General features: G+C 42.7%; 1 protein-coding gene and 1 long non-coding RNA gene across 2 annotated transcripts; both read right to left on the bottom strand.

Annotated features, from left to right (window-relative positions):
* Positions 1-20262: 20262 nt before the first annotated feature.
* Positions 20263-22116, bottom strand: LOC122137500. Its single transcript, XR_006154899.1, has 2 exons — positions 21316-22116; positions 20263-21213 (listed from the first exon to the last, which is right to left on the bottom strand). It is a non-coding gene; the product is annotated as an uncharacterized LOC122137500 (long non-coding RNA).
* A 2629-nt stretch (positions 22117-24745) lies between these two features.
* LOC109057344 (proline rich transmembrane protein 1B-like) lies at positions 24746-25802 on the bottom strand. Its single transcript, XM_019074578.2, has 2 exons — positions 25606-25802; positions 24746-25505 (listed from the first exon to the last, which is right to left on the bottom strand). Exons 1-2 carry the CDS (start codon positions 25727-25729, stop codon positions 25360-25362), a joined length of 270 nt encoding a protein of 89 aa, XP_018930123.1. The 5' UTR covers positions 25730-25802; the 3' UTR covers positions 24746-25359.
* Positions 25803-25804: the final 2 nt, after the last annotated feature.

The raw sequence follows: 25804 nt of genomic DNA, 5'->3' as shown, positions 1-25804 counted from the left end.
ACATTAAAATAAACATTATGAAATAACAGATGTCTCAGTGTAACACCCAGTCCATCAGAGATGATAAGAATAAATTCTGTTTCAAGGACCTTTGGCATGCGAACACATTAGCAGAATATCTTTTTTTTTTCTAAGAAGTTATAACCACAGACACACTGTTTGGTTTAGCAGATGTCAGGGTGTGCTTTTGGGCCAACAACATAACATGAGTAATGACCAAACAGACGGTGCATAAACTATCATTCAGAAGGTTTTTTCTTTAATTAATACTTTTATTTAGCAAGTATACATTAAATTAATCAAAAGTGACAGTAAAGGTCACAAATGCTACAAAAGATTAAAAGTTGCACTAGAATAAAATATCATAAATCACGACCAAGTTGTGATGCTCCCTGCCAAGCTTATCTGATGTGCTTGACGCCTTGAAGACGCCTTGAAGTCATAGCTACAAAAACTGTTGTGCATTTCCATGGTTATTGTCCAGGAAAACAGATTAAATTAATTGCTAGAGAAACTAAAGTTCTATAAATCCATGTTAATCTTTTCTAGTCCTCATTTTTAGAAATAATTAAACATTATATAGATGTGGCAGTAAGTGTAATGGCTCAGTTTTAGACTGAATAAATTACTTGACACAAAATCGAGTTATTCTTTAATGCATTTAGTACACAAAATGAAAAGCACATTTGCCTTTATCATAGTTTTAAGTTTGGAATTTTGTACATGAAATGCTGACTTACATTTCCATTAACAAAACCGAAACTGGCTTTTGTCTTTCTGTGTATAATTTTAAAACACCCAAGAGGAACTTGCGAACCCCAAATAATGTTCTCCAATTAAGGGTGCTGGAAAGAGGAGTGTGGGTGGTGGCCATTAATAAAGAAGACCCCACCTTTCTCTGTTGCCCATTCCCTGAACTTCCTCCAATTTTTGCAAACTTGATGGAGGAAAGAGAGGACGACGATGACGACAACAACAAAGTGATCAGTAGTCTGACAGAAGAGGAAGGAGAGGAGGATGAAGATGATGCGATCCTACTGCCGACTCCCTCCCAGCCGGACAGTGCATTAAGTGAATTGTTCCCCACCCCAGCTCAGGCAGTGAGGGCTCTGAATGTTAGTCTCCTCACCACTTATAAAGTGGAGCTCGTTGAGGAGATGGGGAAACAAACGGATGCTGGGTCACCAAACCCAGCAGTTTGGGAGGAGATCTGCGTTATTGCAGATCTCAACTGGGTGCAAGCCTCCAGGGGTGCAAGCCAGAGCTGCATAGGATGGCAGTAGTTGGTGAGTGAGCCCTCTGGCTGGGACTTGCCTCCCCCATAAGCAGATGAGTTCGAAGCCCCTCTGAGAAGTGGTCACTCTGCCTTTAGGAGCCCCAGACCCCTGTTCTTGGTCCTGAGCAGGAGCTGGTTGCTTAGGACCAGCACATGACCAGCTAAAACCAGCTCATAACTAGCTCAGGACCAGCTTAAACCAGCTCATGACCAACTAAAGACCAGTTTAAACCATCTCACACCAGCTGCCATGCCTCAAAACATACATAACCAGCATATTCAGTTTTTTTCAGACACAGCCTAAGCCAGCACAGCTGAGGGGAAAACCTTCCTTTGTGGCGGTGGAGGCTGCTAGACACCAACTGGCTAACCTCAAGGAGGAAAGAACCTAATCCTCATGTTTAGGATGAGGGGAAGAGCAACAGCACTCTGGGAGTATTTTTTTTTTTCTCCGCCTCCTTCCAAGAGAAGGCATAAGACTTGGGAATTGTTCATGAAAATGTCAGTAAGTTCTCTTTTAGCAGGTTCAGATGTGGAGTTGGCACTAGTTTCCCCAGTGCACTATAAAAAGTAGTTCTCTCCCCTCCACCCAGAGAGCAGTTTGCAGGAGAATATGTGTTGAATATTATTCAATGTTTAAATATATATAAAAACACCAAAACAAAATGACCTGAATCAGAACTGCAATCCCTAGCTCCCCCAGTAGTTGGGAGCTGCAGAGAGATGTTGATGTAAGCAGCAGAAGGGGAGTCAGCCAAGTTTTCGAGGAACAAATAGCCTTTTTATTAAACAAAAGAGCAATATGGGTTGTGCCACCAGTGGACAGTTATCACAGCTTTTACTCCAGGTACTTTGTCATTCCTAAGAGAGGGGAGCTATTTGCCCCATTCTGGATTTGTGGAACCTCTACAAACACCTCAGAAAATGCAAGTTCAGAATCCCCACATTCAGTGTGATATCTCTCTTTAATTGGGCGAAAGACTGGTTCACATCACCAGTTGATCTGAAAGATGCATTTTTTCAAATAGACGTCTACCCGGCACACAGAATAATATCCTTACAGTTACTCTATTACTAATGGCAGCTTATATAAGCTGCTTGAAGGCAGGTAACATGTGGAGAGTAAACATATGGACTTACAGGCAGGGCAGTACCACATATGGAACAGTCACTGTGGTAGGTCCTGCCTGGAGAGATATACATATAGTGCTCTCACCTCTGTTGAAAAGGAATGGGACTGCAAGTGAAACAACCTCTGTTTGGAGATAGCCTTTCCCTTCTGCTGACCTCTAAAACAGACAAAGAGCTTTTCAGAGCTTCTAATGCTCCACATGTGGTCCACATACACATGCAAAGAGCGAACAGGACTGTCAGGGTGATTTTCAGTTTGGTTGATCTTTAAGCAGTTTTTTATTGGGACAAACCAAATATCATAATCCAGCCAGGCAAAGGTCAAAATCCAGATAAGCAGTCAAAACAAGAAACATAGGCCAAGAAACACGAAAAACCAGGGTGACATTAAACAAGGACTCCGTAACAAAGACAGAAACAAACCAGGTATTTATAGACAGGTGCAAACAATGTAAGTGGGAACAGCTGAATACAATGTACAGTGATGAGTACCAACAAGACTTGTGGGAAATGTAGTTCTGAAGTGGGGTGACGATAAGGGGAAGTGAGACCTCTAGTGGACACCCAGGGATACACAAACCAGACACTGTGACATTACACATTCCTCTAAGGAGCAGCTTCCAGATGCTCCTCAGACACAAAAAACAAACCAAAAAGACCAGGAGGGAGGTGGACTGGTGGAGGTAGAAACAGGGGGAGGGATGGAGGTCCAGGCCCGTGTAGGGGAACAGGGACAGGCAGCGATGGCTCCACTGGCAGCCAAGGTGGATCAGTCAGTTCAGGGGGCCAGGGTGGACCTGAAAGTTCAGGGGGCCACGAGGGACCAGGCAGTTCAGGTGGCCATGGAGGATCCATCAGTTCCGGTTGTGCCGATGGCCAGGGAGGAACCCGCCATTTGAGCAACCAGAGTGGAACCTGCCATCCTGGAGGCCCTGCGGAGACGTGAAGGCATTCTGGGCGGCTTGTGTATGGGTTATGGGCTTTGGATTGGGTGTGGGGATCTGGGGTGGCCTCGGGCACCGCCTCGGTCACGGCATCGGGAGCGGCATCGGGCACCGCCTCGGGAACGGCCTCGGGAACGGCATCGGGCACCGCCTCGGGAACGGCCTCGAACACCGCCTCTGGAACGGCATCGGGCACCGCCTCGGGCACCGCATCGGGAACGGCCTCGGGCACCGCCTCGGTCATGGCATCGGGAACCGCCTCGGGAACGGCCTCGAACACCGCCTCTGGAACGGCCTCGAACACACCGCCTCGGTCACAGCATCGGGCACCGCCTCGGTCACGGCATCGGGAACGGGCACCGCCTCGGTCTACGGCATCGGGAACGGGCACCGCCTCGGCCTCCGGAACGGCATCGGGCACCGCCTCGGGAACGGCCTCGGGCACCGCCTCGGGAACGGCCTCGGGCACCGCCTCGGGAACGGCCTCGGGCTCGGGAACCACCTTGGGAACGGCCTCCGGAACAGCATTGGGCACCGCCTCGGCATCGGGCCCCGCCTCGGCCTCCGGAACCATCTCGGGCACCGCCTCGGCATCGGGCCCCGCCTCGGCCTCCGGAACCATCTCGGGCACCGCCTCGGCATCGGGCACCGCCTCGGGAACTGCATCGGGCTCCGCCTCGGGAACTGCATCGGGCACCGCCTCGGATCGGGCACCGCCTCGGGACTCCGGAACCATCTCGGGCACCGCATCGGGCTCCGCATCGGGCACTGCCATGGCCTCCGGAACAGCATCGGGCACCGCCTCGGCCTCCGGAACAGCATCGGGAACCGCCTCGGCCTCGGGCACCACCTCGGGCTCCGGAACAGCATCGGGCACCGCCTTGGCACCAGGCACCGCCTCGGCCTCCGGAACCATCTCGGGCACCGCATCGGCATCAGGCACCGCCTCGGCCTCCGGAACAGCATCGGGCACCGCCTCGGCCTCCGGAACAGCATCGGGCACCGCCTCGGCATCGGGCACCGCCTCGGCCTCCGGAACAGCATCAGTCACCACCTCGACCTCCGGAACAGCATCAGGCACCGCCTCGGCATCGGCCACCGCCTCGGCCTCCGGAACAGCATCGGGCACCGCCTCGGCATCCGGAACAGCATCGGGCACCGCCTCGGGGACGGCAGCGGCCTGCTCGGGAACGTCCTCCTGGACGGCAGTGGCCCGCTCGGGAACGTCCTCCTGGACGGCAGCGGGCTGCTCGGGGACGTCCTCCAGGCTTTGAGGAATGGTAGACGAATCTCTCATCTTCCTCCGCCCTCTATGATGGCGAGTCGGTGGCACCTTGACGGAAGACTCAGGCGTTGAGTCAGCTATCTTGTCTGGCAACACAGGTGTAGATTCGGCCATCCTGTGCAATGGTGCTGGGCTGGCGGCCATCTTGTGCTGTGGTGCTGGGCTGGCAGCCATCTGGTGCTGTGGCGCTGGGCTGGTGGCCATCTTGTGCTGTGGCGCTGGGCTGGCTGCAGTCTTGTCTGGAGACTCAGGTGTGGTTGCTGCATCCCACTGAGCACGATGGCGCAGGTAATGGGTAAACCCCCAAAAGTCCAGGATCTCCAACCCCTTCATCTCCCATTGAGGCAAAGGGTCATCCAGGCAATCATTAAACAAGGCTTTCAGTGCTGCGTCATTATAACCTAACCCGACTGCCATGGTCCAAAACAATTGCGCCAGGCCACCCACCTCACTCCCTCTTTGACGAAGGGTGGTTAAGTTCAGGAATCTCCCCCTCCGTTCCTCCATGGTGGCTGGGGAACAGATTCGAAATCCCACACCGCTGGATCTAGGCATGACGGAGTCCTTCTGTCACGACACGCACACAAACGGTAGATCCAAAAGCAGTGTTTTATTGGGACAAACCAAATATCATAATCCAGCCAGGCAAAGGTCAAAATCCAGGTAAGCAGTCAAAACAAGAAACATAAACATCGGCCAAGAAACACGAAAAACCAGGGTGACATTCAACAAGGACTCCGTAACACAGACAGAAACAAACCAGGTATTTATAGACAGGTGCAAACAATGTAAGTGGGTATAGACAGCTGAATACAATGGTGATTGGTGAGTAACAAGAATTGTTGTGGGTGTTGTTGTTATGTGGTGTGGTGATGATGGGGGGTGAGTGATATATTTGGTGGACAGGGATGGATACACAAACCAGACACCGTGACAAGGACACAGCAACGCCAAGGGCTATAAATGGCTCACAGCGACTTGAGCCACACCTGACTCCAGAGGAGGAGATGGCGGGCACTGCCAGCAACTTGAGGCAATTGATATGTCACTGCAGATGAGGTCCTGTCCAGGAGCCCAAGACTGCATGCCTGTTTGACACTGTGCCCCGAGCCCATTCTGGAGGCATCTGTTGTAGCAACAATGTGTCAGAAAACTTGCTTTAAGGGTACTCATACCCATCTCATATGTGTCAGTCCGAGGTGCGTCACTGCGGCTCCCAACTATATACCCCAGGAGCCTCTAAGCTGTTTCAGTGGAACCACTGTTTCCCCCCTGAAAGCAGCGTTATTATGAAAGGCGATTTGCAATGATTCATAAAAAAACCTTATAGTCACTTCTGTAATGACTTAAATGATTTGCACGAACATAGATGCATTTAGGTAGATCGGGGGCACATTCCCTTCGAAAAAAAAAGTAATTCACTGCGTCTTCAGCGGCTCAGATGTCAGGAGTAAATGATAACTGCTATGTTCATTATTACATCCAACAATAAAACACCTCAAACACTTAGGAGACATTCTTGTCTACACTTCCTTTGGCATTGAAACAATGGCAAACTGATGACAGCACACTCAGGGCGGGTCTAAGGTAAAACGCAAGTGTCAATCAACAATCATGGGAGGGGCCTGGGTCTATGTGACTTCACAATGCCCAGCAATACTTGGACTTCATTGACAACTGCCATTGATTTCTGTCTGCGAGTGTCTCACTCTTCATCCCTCCTTTCCTGTGGGTGTCGCTGTTGGACAGTGTTATTCCAGGTTCCTGTCTGCCGTGCTACTGGTTTGTGATTGTAGCTCTGTGTAGTTTCAATCTTACTATCACTCTCTGTTGTTTAAAGTGATAAGACCTAACTTAATTCCCACCATATTTCTGATATTATCTATCAACCTAATCTGATCAGCTTTTATTCTAAAACCACGAGTGCAGCACACATTAGCATTCGTTAGCCAGTCAGCTTGTCATTAGCATTTCCATTTGTGCCTATTGCTGTTTTTTCTTGTCTCTCGCTCTCTCTCTCTCTCTCTCGCCCCGTCTTTTCTCTCTCTCTCCGTTTTTTTACAAGTTCATCAAACAACTGTGGTAAGTTAGAATCATTCATTATTCTTGGTCAGTAATGGCTTCTTCTCCTGCTATTGTTGTTTGCACTGCTTGCCACTTGTATAGTTTATCTCTCTTTGTTGGCGATGAGGGATTCACTGGCTAATGCTAAACATAAATACAGTAAGATTGTTATTCATGCCGGCGCTAATGATGTTCGACTTCGCCAGTCGGAGATCACTAAAAATAACATTAAAGGGGTGTGTGAACATGCATGCATGATGTCAGACACTGTAATATGCTCTGGTCCTCTCCCTGCTTACCGTGGTGATGAGATACACAGCAGACTGTCATGACTCAATGGCTGGATGTCTATGTGGTGCCCCCAGAATAACTTAGGTTTCATAGATAATTGGACAATTGGAAGTTTTTGGGGCAGATCTGACCTGTTGAAAAGAGATGGTCTTCATCCCTCCTGGGGTGGTGCCGCACTTCTCTCTAGAAATATGGCACATAGTCTTAGAGTTTGTACTTGACTAACTGGGGCCCAGGTCAGGGAGCAGACAGACTGGCTAAACTGACCATCTGCTAGCCGCCTCATGTCACAGAAATCAGTTAATTCTCAGCACATAGTGACTATTTCACCTAGATATCACACTATAGAGACTGTGTCTGTTCCCTGAACTAGAAAATACAAAAAACGTCCAAACCAATTTAAGAGTAACAATTTGACTGATGCTCATCAAAAAAAACCAGATGTAATACGGATAAACAAATGATAAAGCTTGGCTTATTGAATATCAGGTCCCTTTCTACAAAAGCACTTTTTGTAAATGATATGATCACTGATCATAACCTAGAGGTGGTCTGTTTGACAGAAACCTGGCTAAAACCTGATGGTTACATTATTTTCAATTAATTTACCCCCCAAAATAAATTACTGTTATAAACATGAGCCACGTCCAAAAGGTAAAGGGGGAGGTGATGCTTCAATTTATAACAATGTTTACAGTATTTCTCAGAGGGCGGACTTCAGGTATAACTCGTTGAAGCAATGGTACTTCATATAACATTATCCAGAGAAAAACATGTTAATGATAAATCCCCTGTGATGTTTGTACTGGCTACTGTATACAGGCCACCAGGGCACCATACAGACTTTATTAAAGAATGTGCTGATTTTAAATCCTAGTTAGTGCTGGCTGCATATAAAGTTTTAATTGTTGGAGATTTTAATATCCATGTTGATAATGAAAAAGATGGACTGGGATCAGCATTCATAGACATTCTGAACTCTATTAGGGTTAGACAAATTGTCTCAGGACCTACTCATTGTCGAAATCATACTCTAGATTTAATACTGTCACATCGAATTGATGTTGATGGTGTTGAAATTATGCAGCCAAGCAATGATATCTCAGATCATTATTTAGTCTTGTGCAAACTTCATATACTGTAGCTAAAACTGTAAATTCTACTCCTTGTTACAATTATGGTAGAACCATCACTTCTACCACAAAAGATTGCTTTGTAAGTAATCTTCCTGATTTATCCCAATTCCTTAGCATATTCAAAACCTCAGAACAACTTGATGTAACAGAAACTATAGACTCTCTCTTTTCTAGCATTTTAGATACAGTTGCTCCTTTACTCTTAATGAAGATTAAGGAAAACAGTCTGACACCATGGTATAATGAGCACACTCGCACCCTAAAGAGAGCAGTCCGGAAAATGGAGCGCAGTTGGAGGAAAACAAAACTAGAGGTATTTCGTATTGCTTGGAGGGAAAGTACCCTATCCTAAAGAAAAGCATTAAGAACTGCTAGATCTGATTACTTTTAATCTCTTTTAGAAAAAAAAAACAAACAAAACCCCAGGTTTTTATTCAATACAGTGGTTAAATTATTGAAAAACAAAGCATTAACAGGTGTTGACATTTCCCAACAGCACAGCAGTAATGACTTTATGAATTACTTTACTTCCAAGATCGATTGGATTACTATTAGAGATAAAATTGTAACCATGCAGCCATCAGCTATAGTATCACATCAGATAGTGTGCTATTGATCGCCTGAGGAACAATTCTACTCATTCTCTACTACTGGAGAGGAAGAATTGTATAAACTTGTTAAATCATCTAAACCAACAACATGTATGTTGGACCCTATTCCATCTAAGCACCTAAAAGAGGTGCTTCCAGAAGTCATAGATCCTCTTCTGACTATTATTCATTCATCATTGTCATTAGGATATGTCCACAAAACTTTCAAACTGGCTGTTATTAAGCCTCACATCAAAAAACCACAACTTGACCCCAAATAACTAGTTAATTACAGACCTATCTCGAATCTCCCTTTTCTGTCCAATATAGTAGAAAAGGTAGTATCCTCACAATTGTATTCCTTCCTAGAGAAAAATGGTATCTGTGAGGATTTCCAGTCAGAATTTATTGTATCTGTGAGGATTTCCAGTCAGGATTTAGACCGTATCATAGTACTGAGACTGCTCTAATGAGAGTTACAAATGACCTGCTCTTATCATCTGTTTGTCGTTGTATCTCTCTATTAGTGCTTTTGGATCTTAGTGCTGCATTCAACACTATTGATCACAACATTCTTCTGAATAGACTATAAAACTTTGTTGGCATTAATGGAAGTGCAATAGCATGGTTCAAGTCGTACTTATATGTCCGCCATCAATTCGTAGCAGTGAATGAAGAGGTATCATATTGATCACATGTGCAGTATGGAGTACCTCAAGGCTCAGTACTAGGGCTGTTACTCTTCACGCTTTACATGTAACCCTTGGAAGATATCATCAGGAAACATCATGGTTACGTATGGTAACCCTCATTCCCTGAAGGAGGGAACGGAGATGTCACGTCGGTGACCAACGAATTGGGATCTCGCTTAGAGAGACCAGTCTACTTCCAGTGTAAACTAACACTAACATTGGCATGCGATTATTGCATCCAGCTGCCACTGATCACAGCATGAATATAAGTAGGCAGCAGGTGCACCGCATATTTGCTTTCCACTGAGGAGCCTAATTGGTGACCCGGCTGCTCAGCGGCGGTACAGAAGCTATGGCGACGGGACGTGACGTCTCCGTTCCCTCCTTCAGGGAACGAGGGTTACCATACGTAAATGAGACGTTCCCTTTTAGTTCGATCTCTCTTGACGTCACGTCGGTGACCAACGAATTGGGATCCCTACTAAAGGGCCACAGATACTGCCCCTTCCAGTTTCCCATGGAAGCCACCTGCACCCCTACTTTTTGGTGCAGGCCAGGGCTTACCACAAGGAGACCAGCTACTGCTGCTATGGCACTACCCAATCAGTAAGACTGGATAAAACTGGGAAAATTTACCCATTCCACTTGGGACAGGGACATTGCGGAAGCTCCATCCTTCCCGAAGGAGGTTAGGAAAGCAAATACATATATGAACATCCATTTAGGTGTATATGGAAGATTGGAGGTGATTTTAACCCTCTTGGAGCGGCAGAAACACGGGCTTCTGCCGGGGAAACACGGGCTCTGAGGGCACACCATTGACTTTACACATATGGAACCCAGACCTCTACCGGTTTTCACTGATTCATTAAGAGAGAGCCTGGCGCAGGAGGCTCCACCATGTCTGGCTGCCGAAGGGATGGAGGAGCTCAACAGGGTCTACTATATGGACTCTCTGGAGTGGTTTTAGCAAGCCGACCTGAAGCTGGGGCTACTGAGTGGTTCTACCCATTTGAGGTGAGAACACAGGAGGATACCAGCTCCACCCGAACGCTATAGAATCTAACAAATGTGTTAGGGGTCGCCCAGCCTGCAGCTCTACAGATATCTGCCAGCGAGGTGCCACGAGCCAGCGCCCAGGAGGATGCTACACTTCTAGTTGAGTGAACTCACAACCTGAACGGGCAGGGCACACCCTATGCCTGATAAGCTAGTGTGATGGCACCCACAATCCAGTGGGCCATCCTCTGCTTGGAGATGGCATTCCCCTTCTGCCAGCCTCTGTGACAGACAAAGAGCTGGTCTGAGGTCCTGAAGCTTTGTGTCCGGTCAACGTAGCATCTTAAGGCTCGGACGGGACAGAGCAAAGCTAGGGCTGGGTCTGCCTCCTCCGTGGGCAGCGCTTACAGGCACACCACCTGATCCCTGAAGGGAGTAGCGGGAACCTTGGTCACATAGCCGGGCCGGGGCCTCAGGGTTACCTGGGAGTCAGTTGGCCCAAACTCTAGGCACGAATCGTCAACCGAAAATGCGTGCAGGTCCCCTACCCTCCTGATGGAGGCCAGTAAAAGCAGGAGCAGAGATTTCATTTACAGAAACTTCAGCTCGACTACCTGCAAAGGCTCAAATGGGCCCTGCTGCAGTGCTGTGAGCACTAGAGTCAGGTCCCAAGAGGGTATAGAGGGGAGCCGTGGAGGATTTAGCCTTCTCGCCCCCTGAAGTGTCCTGATGTTCAGGTCATGCTTCTCCAGTGACTTCCCTTCTATGGGGTCATGGTTAGCAGCGATCGCAGTGACATAGACATTGAGGGTATAGGGTGGAGGGAGACAGCCTTCTCTCCAACCCTTGCTGCAAGAAGGACATCACAGCTCTGATCGGGCATCTTCAGGGGTCTTCTTGGTGAGAAAAACACCACTTGACGAACAGGTTCCACTTCAAAGCGTAAGCATGTCTCGTAGATGGTGCTCTCGCTGAAGTGATGGTGTCAACTACCTCTTGGGGTAGGTCACCTAGAACCTCTGTGTCTCATCCAGGGACCAGACATGAAGTTTCCAGAGGTCTGGACGTGGGTGTCATAGGGTGCCCCGTCTCTAAGTCAGTAGATCCTTCCTCGGAGGAATCGGCCAAAGAACTTACTAACTGGACCTGCTCCTTGTCCTCCCTGACTTTGCACAGTGTCTGTGTAAGAAGGCTCACTGGGGGAAACGCATATTTGCTAAGGCCCCATGGCCAGCTGTGTGCCAGTGCGTCTGTGCCGAGTGTTCCCTCTGTCATGGAACAACTGGCAGTGTGAGGTTTCTGGAGAGGCAAACAGGTCTACCTGAGCGGCTCTGAAACATCTTAAAATCAGCTGGACTGTCTGGGGATGGAGTCATCATTCTCCCGGGAGCACAGCTCGAGATAGCTTGCTGGCTGCCCAGGAAAGGAGGAGGTGGCGGGTGAGTTGCGACATGCAACCAGAGTGCAGGCCACCTTGTTAGTTGATGTATGCAACGGTTGCAGTGTTGTCTGTGCGGACTAGTACATGCTTGCCCCATAAGCGCCCTTTGAAACCGATCAAGGCAAGGTGCACTACCAGTAACTCTAGGCAGATTATGTGCCAGTGCAGGTGAGGCCTTGTCCAAACCCCTGACACTGCAAGCCCATTGTATGTGACCCCCCCCAGCCAGTGGTTGAGGCATCCGTGTGAACCACAGCATTCCTGGAGACCTGGTCTAGGGGCACTCCTGCCCGAAGAAACGCAAGGTCTGACCACGGGGTGAAGGTTTGGCGGCATCCCGGTGTGACTTGGACCCAGTGAGTGCTGCATTGCCACACCCACCTCGGGACTCGGCCATGGAGCCAGTGCTGAAGTGGTCTAATATGGAGCAGCCCTAGTGGCGTGACTGCCGTCGTAGCTGCCACATGCCCCAGGAGCCTCTGAAATTGTTTCAGTGAGACCGCCATGCTGCTCTTGAATGTATTCAAGCATTTCAACACTGACTGAGCATGTTCCTGCATGAGGCTTGCTGTCTGTTCGACCGAGTCCAACTCCATACCGGGAAAAGAGATCCTCTGCATCGGGGAGAGTTTGCTCTTTTCCCAGTTGACCCAAAGGCCCAACAGGCTGAGGTGTGAGAGCACCAAGTCCCTGTGTTCGCATAACTGATCCTGAGACTGAGCAAGTATGAGCCAGTCATTGAGGTAGTTGAGAATGTGAATGCCCTGTTCTCTCAGGGGAACAAGGGCCTCCTCCGCAACTTTCGTGAACTTTCGCAGAAATGGCCTGTGGGGCAGAAGGCTCGACACATGGAATTACGCGTCCTTCAGGCTTGATCGCTGCAAATCTATCTTGGGGACAGATGCACCTGAAGATGCACTTCTGCATGAGCATCTTGAATGGAAGCCTGTGAAGGGCCCGGTTCAAAACGCACAGATCCAAGATGGGTCTCAACCCACCGCCTTTCTTGTGTACAATGAAGTAAAGGGTTGTAAAACCCCGTCCTCATATCAGCTGGAGGAACCAGCTAGTGGCACCAACGGAACTACAGGTGTACCCGCAGTGGGGCAGCGAGGAAGAACGCAGGGACCTGGCCCGGGTGTCTCGTTGCCAGTCCGAGGCGGGGTCTGAGTGTGTGTAACTCTTACCTGTGTTCAAGCAGAGGGTGCGTGGGTAGTCTGTTGGTTCATCCTCCCGATCCACCCACTGCTGCTCACTCGCAAGAGAGGAGGGTGAGTGTGACATGACACTGGATTGTCCACAACCCAGAGACAGAGAAAATTGCTCTTTTGTTAAGTATTTGGGTACCGGGGAAAAAAGAAACAAAAGATTCTCCCCCCGGCCCTCCTCCGGTGGAAGGAGTGGTGCATTAACCATCTCCCGAAGAGCAGATCCCTCCATCTCTGGGTCGCTCATCTCAGGGCCGCTTGCTCTTGCCACCAGGTTTGGTGGGGGCCTGGATGGGCAGAGCAGCTGCCCTGCAGCCGGTTCCACGGTGCTGCTTTGCTGGAGGCTGTTGCATTTGCTGCGTGGGGGTGGCGGCAGGGTGCCGTACCTGATGTACCTGTAGGGGGCTGTACCTGATGGCCTCAGTCTGCTTTTGGGTAGCGGAGAACTGCTGGGCAAAGTTCTTCACTGTGTTGCTGAAAAGGCCGGTCTGGGACACGGGGGCATTCAAGAATCGTGTAATGTCCGCCTCACACATGTCGGCCAGACACAGCCAGAGATGGCACTCCTGGACCACCATAGTGGACATCGCACAACCCAGAGACCATGCCGTAACCTTTGTCGCTCGTAGCGGAAGGTCCGTCACAGTGCAGAGTTCTTTGAGAACTTCTGGGTCATGACCACCCTCGTGCAAGTCCCTCAGTGCCTTAGCCTGGTGCACTTGCAACAACGCCATAGCTTGTAAGGCGGAGGCAGCTTCTCCACAGGCCGTATAAGCACTGCCGACCAGAGCCGATGAATGCCTACAGGCCCTGGAGGGAAGCAATGGCTTGACCCACCAAGTGGTAGCAGCATTTGGACACAATTGTGTCGCAAAAAACCGATTCACCTGGGGGACTTCTGTGTACCCCCGAGCTGCACCACCATCAAGGGTAGTGAGGGAGGATGAGCCACTGGGGTGGTTTCTGGCAGTGAAAGGTGCCGTCCATGACCCAGTGAGCTCATCATGCGCCTCCGGGAAGTAAAGCACTGGGGTGAGGCCCTAAGAACCAGCGCGAGCCACCCTGAGAAACCAATCGTCCAACCTCAAGGGTTCGGGACGCGGTGGAATTTTCCATTCAAGCCCGACACTCTCGGCGGCCCGGGAAAGCATAGCCATCATTTCCAGATCCGCATCCGTGGATCTTCCTCCCCAGAAAAGTCTGGCTCACCCTCCGATGCAGCGATCGACATCCGATCATCGGGGGAAGCCATGGAAGATAGAGGTGCTACCCCTTTGGAGGGTCCAGCCTGCTCTCTTGACAGCTCCACTGTCCATCACCATCCATGACCATCACCCGGCACCAGGGAACGACCGCATCCAGATACACATGAATGGAAGGCCATATATAAAAAGATGTGTCTTTAAAAAGACGTTCCACCCTTGAATGCTTTTTTAGAAATGCTCTTTTAATGTGCTGAAGCGCACAAGGGAGATGGCTGCATGCAATACACACAGGGGGTAGTGCAGCCTGCTGTGTGCAACCCACTCATCACGGGAAAACCACCGCTGCTGAAGCGCTGTAGCACCAGCATGAGAGCCTTCGAAGAGCATGCTTGAACTTGATCTTTGTAGACTCGATAGCAGAAGGTCAGGAGCCGAACGATAGAACCGCTCACTCCGAAACGAAAAGCTAATATGCGGTACACCTGCTGCCTACTTATACTCACACTGTGATCAACAGCAGCTGGATGCAATAATCGAATGCCAATGTGCATAGGCTCGTTTAGTTTACACTCAAAGTAGATTGGTGTCTCTAAGCGAGACCCCAATTCGTTGGTCACCGACGTGACGTCGAGAGTGACTGAAAGGGAACATGGTGTTAGCTTTCACTGTTATTCTGATGATACTCAGCTCTATATTTCTTTGCGGCCCAGCAAAACATGCCAATTTGAAAAACTAGCAGAATGCATAGTCGATTTAAAAAACTGGATGAATGGTAATTTCTTACTGCTAAATTCTGAAAAACAGAGGTGTTAATTATAGGACCTAAAAACTCTGAATGTAATAACCTAGAACACTGTCTAAGACTTGATGTCTGCTCTGTCAATTCTTCGTCATCAGTTAGGAACCTAGGTGTGCTATTTGATAAAAATATTAGCTTAGAAAGCCACATTTCTAGCATTTGTAACTGCATTTTTCCATCTCAAAAATATATCCTAATTACAGCCTATCCTCTCAATGTCAAATGCAGAAATGTAAATCCACGCATTTATGACCTCAAGGTTAGATTATTGTAATGCTTAATTGGTTGGTTGTTCTGCATACTTAATAAACAAACTCCAGCTGGTCCAAAATGCAGCAGCTAGAGTTCTTACTAGAACCAGGAAGTATGACCATATTAGCCCGATTCTGTCAACACTGCACTGGCTACCTTTTAAACATTATATAGATTTTAAAATCTTGCTTATTACTTATAAAGCACTGAATGGTTTAGCGCCTCAGTATTTGAATGAGCTCTTGTTACATTATAGTCCCCACGTCCGCTGCATTCTCAAAACTCTGGCAATTTGATAATACCTAGAATATCAAAATCAACTGCAGGCGGCAGATCCTTTTCCTATTTAGCGCCCAAACTCTGGAATAACCTACCTAACATTGTTCGGGAGGCAGACACACTCTTTCAGTTTAAATCTAGATTAAAGACCCATCTCTTTAACCTGGCTTACAAATAACACACTAACACATTTCTAATATTCAATTCCGTTAAAGTATTTTTAGGCTACATTAATTAGGTCAACCAGAAATGGGAACACTTCCCATAACACCCGATGTACTTGCTACATCATTAGAAGAATGGCTTCTATGCTAATATTAGTCTGTTTCTCTCTTATTCCGAGGTCACCGTAGCCACCAGATCCAGTACGTATCCAGACCAGATGGTGGATCAGCACCTAGAGAGGACCTCTACAGCCCTGAAAGTCAGTGGAGACCAGGACAACTAGATGAGCCCCAGATACTCTGTAAAGACCTTGTCTCAGACAGCCACTGGGACAAGACCACAGGAACCAGTTGAGTCCTCTGCACAATGTGACTTTGCTGCAGCCTGGAATTGAACTGCTGGCTTCGTCTGGCCAGGGGAGAACTGGCCGCCCGACTGAGCCTGGTTTCTCCCAAGGTTTTTTCTCCATTCTGTCACTGATGGAGTTTTGGTTCCTTGTAGCTGTCGCCTCTGGCTTGCTTAGTTGGGTACACTTCATTTTCAGCGATATCGTTGATTTGATTGCACAGATACTATTTAAAGAGCAGGTCATATGGTATTTTAAAGTGTCCCAATACTGTATTGGAGTCCCCTACATCAGGTTTAAATGCATCTAAGGTCAGAAAACATTGTAATTTTCTCAGAATATACATTTAATATAAGAGTCATTTGCCAATGATTAGGAAATGATTCGTTTCAAGCAAGTTCGGAGCAAGCCCCTCCCTTCCTCAAGCCTACTCTGCTCTGATTGGTCAGCTGGCCAAACCTGTTGTGATTGGCACAGAGATGTGTCCTTGAGCCAGTTAGCCAGCGCTACCATTGACAAAGTACCTTTACATAAAACAATAATATAGTCAATCCATTCTAATAATGACATAAAATATAAAAACACTTATGCAAGCGAATCGTGCCCACAGCTAAAGTTTAGCTGCTAAACTGTGAACACTAGGTGGATACGTTAGCCGAGTGCTAACGTGACTAACTGATTAAACAATACAGTTTGTAAACCAAAATATGTTTACTGTAATGTTTGAAGAACGACAGACAAAAGACGCTTGGTCTTAACTTTTAATCAGAACGCAGAACAGTTGTATCACAGGAGCAACAGCCGAAATCACTCATCTCTCCCGCATTAACCCTGTAACTGCCAGTGCAGCACAATAAACAGCAGTTTTACAATTATTATAAAGTCTGTGTGCTACACTACATTCTTTATTATTAAACAAAGTAATTAGAACAACGTCAGTCTATAATAATCGACATATTCTTAGGTTCACTGTGAATTTTTAGAACTACTTCAGTAAGACAGTAATATCGTGCTTTACCTGGAAACCTAAAGCTGCACTAGGTATACGTCACATATTGGCACAAAAAAATTATATTTTGAGCACTCAATTGAAAATGTACACAAAACGTATCAATCGTACTACTTACAGGTTGTGGTTCGAAGAGCTTGTTAGTCCAAATTAAGAAGATTAGAAGCCAACGTAGATAAAAGCCCAGATTAGAGAAGCAGTTCTTGATAAAATGACAAGCACACGACAAAAGGCTCGAATTGTATTGCTGTGGTATCCTTGAACACCGCGTCTTCTCAACATGATGTAAACGCACTAATAGCAAAAGTGTTTGTGGGCAGGTCAGACTCTGTTCTTATTTTGCGGGCAGGCAGGGATTATGCAAATGTGTTACCCAGTGACGTACACCGGTAACAGGCAAAAGAGTCGAAAATATAATGACTCGTTACGGCGATTCAGAACCGACTCTCTCTTTTGAGAGACAATATCTTTATTTATTATGCACTTTTTTGATTAACAACTTTGCAGATTGTTTTCATTTAAGGATAGCTACGTTATAAACTGCAAAAGAGAGATTTTTCAAAAACCCATATGACCTGCTCTTTAAACTGAACTGAGCTGAATGATGACATCACTGAATTCGTTGATGAACTGCCTTTAACTGAAAAATTAGTGTTTACTATAGTCATTTTGCATTATTGACACACTATTTTCCTAATTAATGCTGTGCAGTTGCTTTGACACAATCTGTATTGTTAAAAGCGCTATATAAATAAAGGTGACTTGACTTGACTTGACATTACGGTAAGATACTGTATAGGTACGATTTTAAAACCGTTTTAACTCAAATCACTATTGCATGTATGTAATTATTTATTTGGCGAGAAACCTTTCCCCTTGAATGTTTGCCTGGTTTGAACATTGTCTGCCTTGGTGAAAAGTCAATCTTTTAATCACCCAGTCAGGACTTGTATGGTAATAACAACCGGCAGATTATACATGATCCCATTTATTACATGGCTGCTTGGGTCAGTAGTACAGTCACTCATTTGTTATTATGTCCTTACATGGTTCTTACTGGTAATTCTTATATGCATATTGTTTAGCATACTTCTGACAACAGTTTCAGATTTTCAATAGTGCATTCAAAAATTATTCAGACTCCTTCATTTTTTTTCAGATTTTGTTGTGCTGCTGGCTTATGATAAAATGCAGCCCTTTAAATCACCAGTCTACACTCCATGGCGCATAATAAAAAATTAAAAATTGAAATAGCCTTTGACTCAGGGGTGTAGATTACACGGGAGGACGCGGTGGACGTGTCCCCCCAACTTTCGCATACAGGTTTTCAAGAGCAGGTGTGAATAAATATAGATTTAAAACTCAAAGAGACAGGATAGTCTGCGCATGATCTGATGTTTTATTTGGACCCAGAATAAGGCGAGATGAAGATCACGGAGCGCTAAACACTCATGCAGTGTATGTTTTATTCATACTCGAAGCCAGAGGGCGCTCTCGCACAGAAAGTCGAACCAGGAAATCACTAATATGGACAAAGGCGTCCAGCTATTGCTGTATGAAAACAGTTGTTTTCACAGAAAATCAGAAACGGCTGGAAACATGAAGACAAACATACGATTGCGACAATAAATGGTTCATCTGTGTTTTTCAAGTCAAGATCCAAAGTACAGCAAAACAGTAAAATTTTGAAATATTTTTACTATTTAAAATAACTATTTTCTATTTGAATATATTTTAAAATGCAATTTATTGTGATTTCAAAGCTACATCTTTAGCATCATTACTACAGTCACAGGATCCTTCAGAAATCATGTTGATATTCTGATTTGCTGCTCAAAAAACATTTATTATTATGATGATGTTGAAAACAGCTGAGTAGAATTTTTTCACGTTTCGTTGATGAATGGAGAGTTCAGAAGAACAGTATTTTTCTGAAATAGAAATCTTTAATTACATTATAAATGTCTTTATCATTTTTGATCAATTTAAACCATCCTTGCTAAATAAAAGTATTAATTTCTATAATTTTTTTTTTCCCGAAAAATAAAAATTATACTGACTCTAAGCTTTTGAATGGTATAATTTTACAAAAGCTTTGTATTTCACATAAATGTTGATCTTTGGATCCTTCTATTCATTAAATAATCCTGAAAAAAAGTACTTAACTGTTTTAAATATTGATGATAATAATAATAATAATAATAATAATAATTAAAAAAGGTTTATATATATATAAAGGTTTATATATATATAAAAGGTTTTTTCCCCTCACTTCTGAAATGATGGCTTTGCCCCTGCTTTGACTAATAATCCATGAAAAACTTTTTTCAGTGTTAGCAGTTTCCATGTTTTCACTGGTGGCTACTTTAGAGGAAAAACAACAACTTTCATTTGATTATAATGATTAAGAAGACAATTAAATGTACTTCGAGGAATGTGTATGTATGGCCCTCAAAAGTATGTTATACACAATATAATACACATCTGGAACAGCTTTAGGACTGTAAGGAATTTGTTTACAATCCTAAAGTAGACACTCCCTATTCTCATGAAAATCCAATAGCATAACAGAAATGTAGGAGGAGATTTTGCAAGAGCAGGTTATGTAACTTTTCATTTTTCATTGTATACAACACCAAAACAATCATCAGATGTGTTAAAGACTGACTTTTTGATGATGTGCTGAGTGTATCAAGCAGATCTTATCTACACTCTTAAAAATAAAGGTTCTTTATTGACATCTATGGTTCCAAGAAGAACCTTGAACATCCACGAAAACTTTTCAGCTTCTTTACAACTAAAAAATGTTTTCAGATTATATAAAGTGTTTTTCACACTAAGAAAAAGTGAACGTTTACATGAAACTGTGTCCTATTAAACTCTAGTAAAAATGACCTCAGAGCACAGCATACAATTTATCATGCTGAGGCTATAACAGAGTGACAACAGACATGAAATATGCCCCTCCCTTACTTCCATTCACAAAGAAATACTTTCTGACTACTAGATCTCTGACAATGAGTCTGTTACAATAAACTCATTTATTGATAACCAGAACCACCAGAACTATTTGACCTGTGATCTCACATTATAGAAATATTTATGACATCACTTCTGTGCACTGGATATGGAAATTTTAAACAAGACAACTATTTTTAAGGATGAAATGACATTTAATAAAAGTTGATGTAGTGAAGTAAAAAAAAAGAAAAATACAGACTTGAGTATCATGGCAAAATGTTATGTAGAAAGGAGAAGTACTTGACAAAAGTATAAAATGTGAGCAACCAAACTGTTACATTTGAATGCCTTATTTATTATGTATGTAATACTTGTGTATATATATATATATATATATATATATATATATATATATATATATATATATATATGTATATAAATACACAACGTAAATGGAGAAAACCATTAATACATAAATGCAGAAAACCATTACATAAGCCATTTACCAGTTACATTTTCCATGCATATAGTAGCTATGTGATTACAGTACATTGCATTCATCGCACTGAATCGGAAAATACTACACTAATTAAAATGAAGGACATTTTATGATATTATCTGACATAAAACAGAATTCCCATGAACATTTCAGTTATATGCAAAATAAAATGAAAAGGACTTAAAAGGGAAATAAAAAAATAAAAATAAAATAAACTTGAGTTTTTAAATTTTATTCAAAATAATTTTATTTTAACAAATCAATTTATATTTCTGTAGCTCTTTAGTTTCTGAACACTGAGTAAACCCAAAAAAACAAAACATTGTGTGGATATAATTGCTTATTTGATTTTCAAGCCACAGCTGGTCTTCATCATCTCTAGAGCTGAGTGGTGTAGTTCATAGTTTGCAGTGTTGTTTGAATAGCAAGGACCAATAAACAAAAAAACAAAACAAAACAAAAATTCCATCACAAGCATATGGTCAAGTTGCTTACATGTTTGAGCTTTGAATCACCAACATTACAATCACCATAATTACTCCAATCAGTCCAAACACCAGTGAAGCAATATTCAGGTTCTTTGCTATCCTGGAGGACTCTTGAGCTTTTCCAGCATCTCCAAGTGAATTTGCATTGTCTGCCTACAACAGTAATAATATTAATAAAAGCACAGAGTACATACGTACCATTTTTTTTCATTTATTTATAAGAGCTGTAAATAAAATGAATTGTAAGTTACTTACTCTGCATGAGTAGATGATTGCTGCAATCCCAAGTGGCAAACAGCAACAAAAAGTGTTGAAGATGGACCAGGCAAGATAAGTTGGCTCATTTCTGCGAGATGCCATTTTCCCAAGCTCCATCAAATTTGTTTCCAAACAGGTCAAGCTTCAGGTTCAGATTCAGCACAGGGTGGGACTGGGCACTGGTTTAAATAGGGTGGGCTAGAGAGGAGAAGAAAAAAATTAGGTGAAGGGAGGGGATCCAATTAAATTCTTTGCTTTTCTTATGGTACTTGCATACAGGCATGTGCAGGGGGGGTTGGGGGCTCAAGCCCCTCCCCTTTTTCAAAAAAAAAAAAAAAATCAAAAGTAGCCAGTCCCTCTCAGACACATAGCAATGATGTTGTATGCATTTTTAAAATGCATTTTGATTATAATTAACATGACAGTGTTTACAAAACAGCAATCAATCGCTCAAAAGTCGGAAAATTCCTGTTTATTTTTACATATCTGTCAGTCTGAGGCGTTATTTGCCTGCGTTTTGCTTGACTGACTGATATTCAACAGTCTGTTTGGAAACCTTCTTTCAGTAAGTGCCTATGGGTCACCAGAAGGAAAAAATAAACTAAACAATATTTTAAAGTTTTTTCCCATAAATAATCAAAGCTAGTGTGTCGATTTAATTATTTTAGAATATTACATAATTCAATGCCCGTTTGTCACGTATAATACACCAACCAATCATGATCTGGCACAAGAAGTTCAAATTTTTATTGGACAATAATGTGAAGTGGAGCGGTCATTATCTGTTCTTATTCATAAATCAGTTGAAAATTACATGGACAGACGAGCTTACATTTGTGGAGCGATCTTGCTCTGTGGTTTGTCTCATTTTATAAATCAAATTACATCGCTGAGAAAATGGATGCTAAATGACTACAAAACCGTGCAGCGCCAAAAGTCGCAATAATGGTAATCAGTATTCAATTCACTTTTATTAATGTATGGTAGGCTACACCATTTACTATATCATGAAACTATCATAAATAATGAAGCCCAAGTGTCACCTACAGGCCTATTATGTGTAGTGTAGGCTGACGAAATGGTGATGTGAAAAGACTTTATTATATTACCATTTTTGATAATTATGCAGCATTATGAAAGTGCCTTATGTTCATCAAGCCTGCATTTATTTGGTCAAAAATACAGAAAAAAACTGTAATATTGTGAAATATTATTACAATTTAAAAGAATGTTTTTCTATTTTAATATACTTTAAAATATCATTTATTTCTGTGATGCAAAGCTGAATTTTCAGCATCATTACTCAAGTCTTCAGTGTAACATGATCCTTAAAAAATAATTCTAATATGCTGATTTAGTATCAATGTTGGAAAGAGTTGTGCTGCTTAATTTTTATTTATTTTTTTTTGTAACCTGTGATACTTTTTTGGGATTCACTGATAAATGAAAAGTTTAAAAGAACAGCATTTATTTAAAATAGAGATGTCTTCTAACAATATACATTTTTTCTATGACTGTTCTATCAATTTAACAAATCTTTACTGAATAAAAACTTTTTTTTTTTTAAATACAGACCTCAAGCTTTTGAACGGTAGTGTATATTGTTACAGAAGTAATATTTAAAATAAATGCTGTTCTTTTTTTAAACTTTTTATTTATCAAAGAATCCTTAAAAAATATCACAGGTTTCCAACATTGATAATAGCCTAAAAAGTATATAAGGTTTATTTTAATGTTTATTAATATTTTTTTGAAATAAATGCAGGCTTGAGGACTTCTTGCAAAAATCTAAAATAGTAATGTACCCAAACATTTGACCTCTAATTTATTTATTTACTTTTTTTTTTACATTGCCCCTTATTTACATTTGAGCCCCTGTCCCTGAGGAATTATCTGCACCCCTGCTTGCATACCATATCAGGTTACTCATCAAGCTGTGCCTTTAGTATCCTGAAATGAGTCTGGAACACTAAAAGTCAGGACTAAAGTTTTCAGCTGATAGTACAAATCTATACAAAAGTATAGATACAAAAGTATCTTTATATAAAGATAAAGTTCCAACAAAGATCCATACTAATTCTGAAGACATTTTCACTCTCCCCATACAGAGAGCAACTTAACTGTATAAACAACAGCTTACACAATGCGAAGTGGATGTTTTAGAAATGCATCTGTTGTGTGCATACTGCACATTTTCTAACCATTAAAAAATTACTCTCCATTTTAAAATAGTGCAGGTTTTTACAGATATATTGCGAGAGTGAAAATATCTTCAGACTAGTTAGTATGGAATCTCATATGAACATTATATGAATATGTATATTAATGCTAACAGCTGAAGACTTAGAGAAGATTTTGTCCTGACTTTTGAGGGTTTGTAACTCATTTTAGGATACTAGGCAGGGGTGTGGTTTGGATAAAAATGAAAGTCAGGAGGTTAAGGTAAAATGTAAAAACTGTACTGGATGGTTTTTTTTTTTTTTCTGTCTGCTGAACAGATATTTCAGTAATTCAACTCAAATTGTGAAACTCGTGTATTAAATAAATTCATTGCACACAGACTGAAGTAGTTTAAGTCTTTGGTTCTTTTAATTGTGATGATTTTGGCTCACATTTAACAAAAACCCACCAATTCACTATCTCAACAAATTAGAATATGGTGACATGCCCTATTCTCATGAAAATCCAATAGCATAACAGAAATGTAGGAGGAGATTTTGCAAGTGCAGGTTATGTAACTTTTCATTTTTCATTGTATAAAACACCTATTTTTGGTTGGCTTATGGACCAAAACAATCATCAGGTGTGTTAAAGGACTTTTTGATGATGTTCTGAGCGTATCAAGCTGATCTTATCTACACTCTTAAAAATAAAGGTTCTTTATTGACATCTATGGTTCCATGAAGGACCTTAAACATCCAGGAAAACTTTTCAGCTTCTTTACAACTAAAAATGTTTTAAGATTATATAAAGTGTTTTTCACACTAAGAAAAAGTGAACATTTACATGAAACTGTGTCCTATTAAAGTCTAGTAAAACTGACCTCAGAGCACAGCATACAATTTATCATGCTGAGGCTATAACAGAGTGACAACAGACATGAAATATGCCCCTCCCTTACTTCCGTTCACATAGAAATACTTTCTGACTACTAGATCTCTGACAATGAGTCTGTTACAATAAACTCATTTACTGACAACCAGAACCACCAGAACTATTTGACCTGTGATCTCACATTATAGAAATATTTATGACATCACTTCTGTGCACTGGGATGGAAATTTTAAACAAAACAACCATTTTTAAGGATGAAATGAGATTTAATAAAAGTTGATGTAGTGAAGTAAAAAAAAATAAAAATAAAAAATACAGACTTGAGTATCATGGCAAAATGTTATGTATAAAGGAGAAGTACTTGACAAAAGTATAAAATGTGAGCAACCAAATTGTTACATTTGAATGCCTTATTTATTATGTATGTAATACTCGTTTAATACAGAACATAAATGGAGAAAACCATTAATACATAAATGCAGAAAACCATTACATAAGCCATTTACCAGTTACATTTTCCATGCATATAGTAGCTATGTGATTACAGTACTTTGCATTCATTGCTCTGAATCAGAAATACTACACTAATTAAAATGAAGGACATTTTATGATATTATCTGGCATAAAACAGAATTCCCATGAACATTTAGCTTATTTGCAAATAAAATGAAAAGGACTTAAAAAGGAAATAAAAAAATAAAAAAATAAATAAACTTGAGTTTTTAAATTTTATTCAAAATAATTTTTATATTAACAAATCAATTTATATTTCTGTAGCTCTTTATTTTCTGAACATTGAGTAAACCCAAAAAACAAAACATTGTGTGGCTATAATTGCTTATTTGATTTTCAAGCCACAGCTGGTCTTCATCATCTCTAGAGCTGAGTGGTGTAGTTCATAGTTTGCAGTGTTGTTTGAATAGCAAGGACCAAAAAACAAAAACAAAACAAAACAAAAATTCCATCACAAGCATATGGTCAAGTTGCTTACATGTTTGAGCTTTGAATCACCAACATTACAATCACCATAATTACTCCAATCAGTCCAAACACCAGTGAAGCAATATTCAGGTTCTTTGCTATCCTGGAGGACTCTTGAGCTTTTCCAGCATCTCCAAGTGAATTTGCATTGTCTGCCTACAACAGTAATAATATTAATAAAAGCACAGAATACATATGCACCACTTTTTCATTTATTTATAAGAGCTGTAAATAAAATGAATTGTAAGTTACTTACTCTGCATGAGTAAATGATTGCTGCAATCCCAAGTGGCAAACAGCAACAAAAAGTGTTGAAGATGGACCAGGCAAGATAAGTTGGCTCATTTCTGCGGGATGCCATTTTCCCAAGCTCCATCAATTCTGTTTCCAAACAGGTCAAGCTTCAGGTTCAGATTCAGCACAGGATGGGACAGGGCACTGGTTTATATAG

The sequence above is a fragment of the Cyprinus carpio genome, chromosome B5 (genome assembly GCF_018340385.1).
Source record: "Cyprinus carpio isolate SPL01 chromosome B5, ASM1834038v1, whole genome shotgun sequence".
NCBI lineage: Eukaryota > Metazoa > Chordata > Actinopteri > Cypriniformes > Cyprinidae > Cyprinus > Cyprinus carpio.
This window is presented reverse-complemented; position numbering and strand designations above follow the sequence as displayed.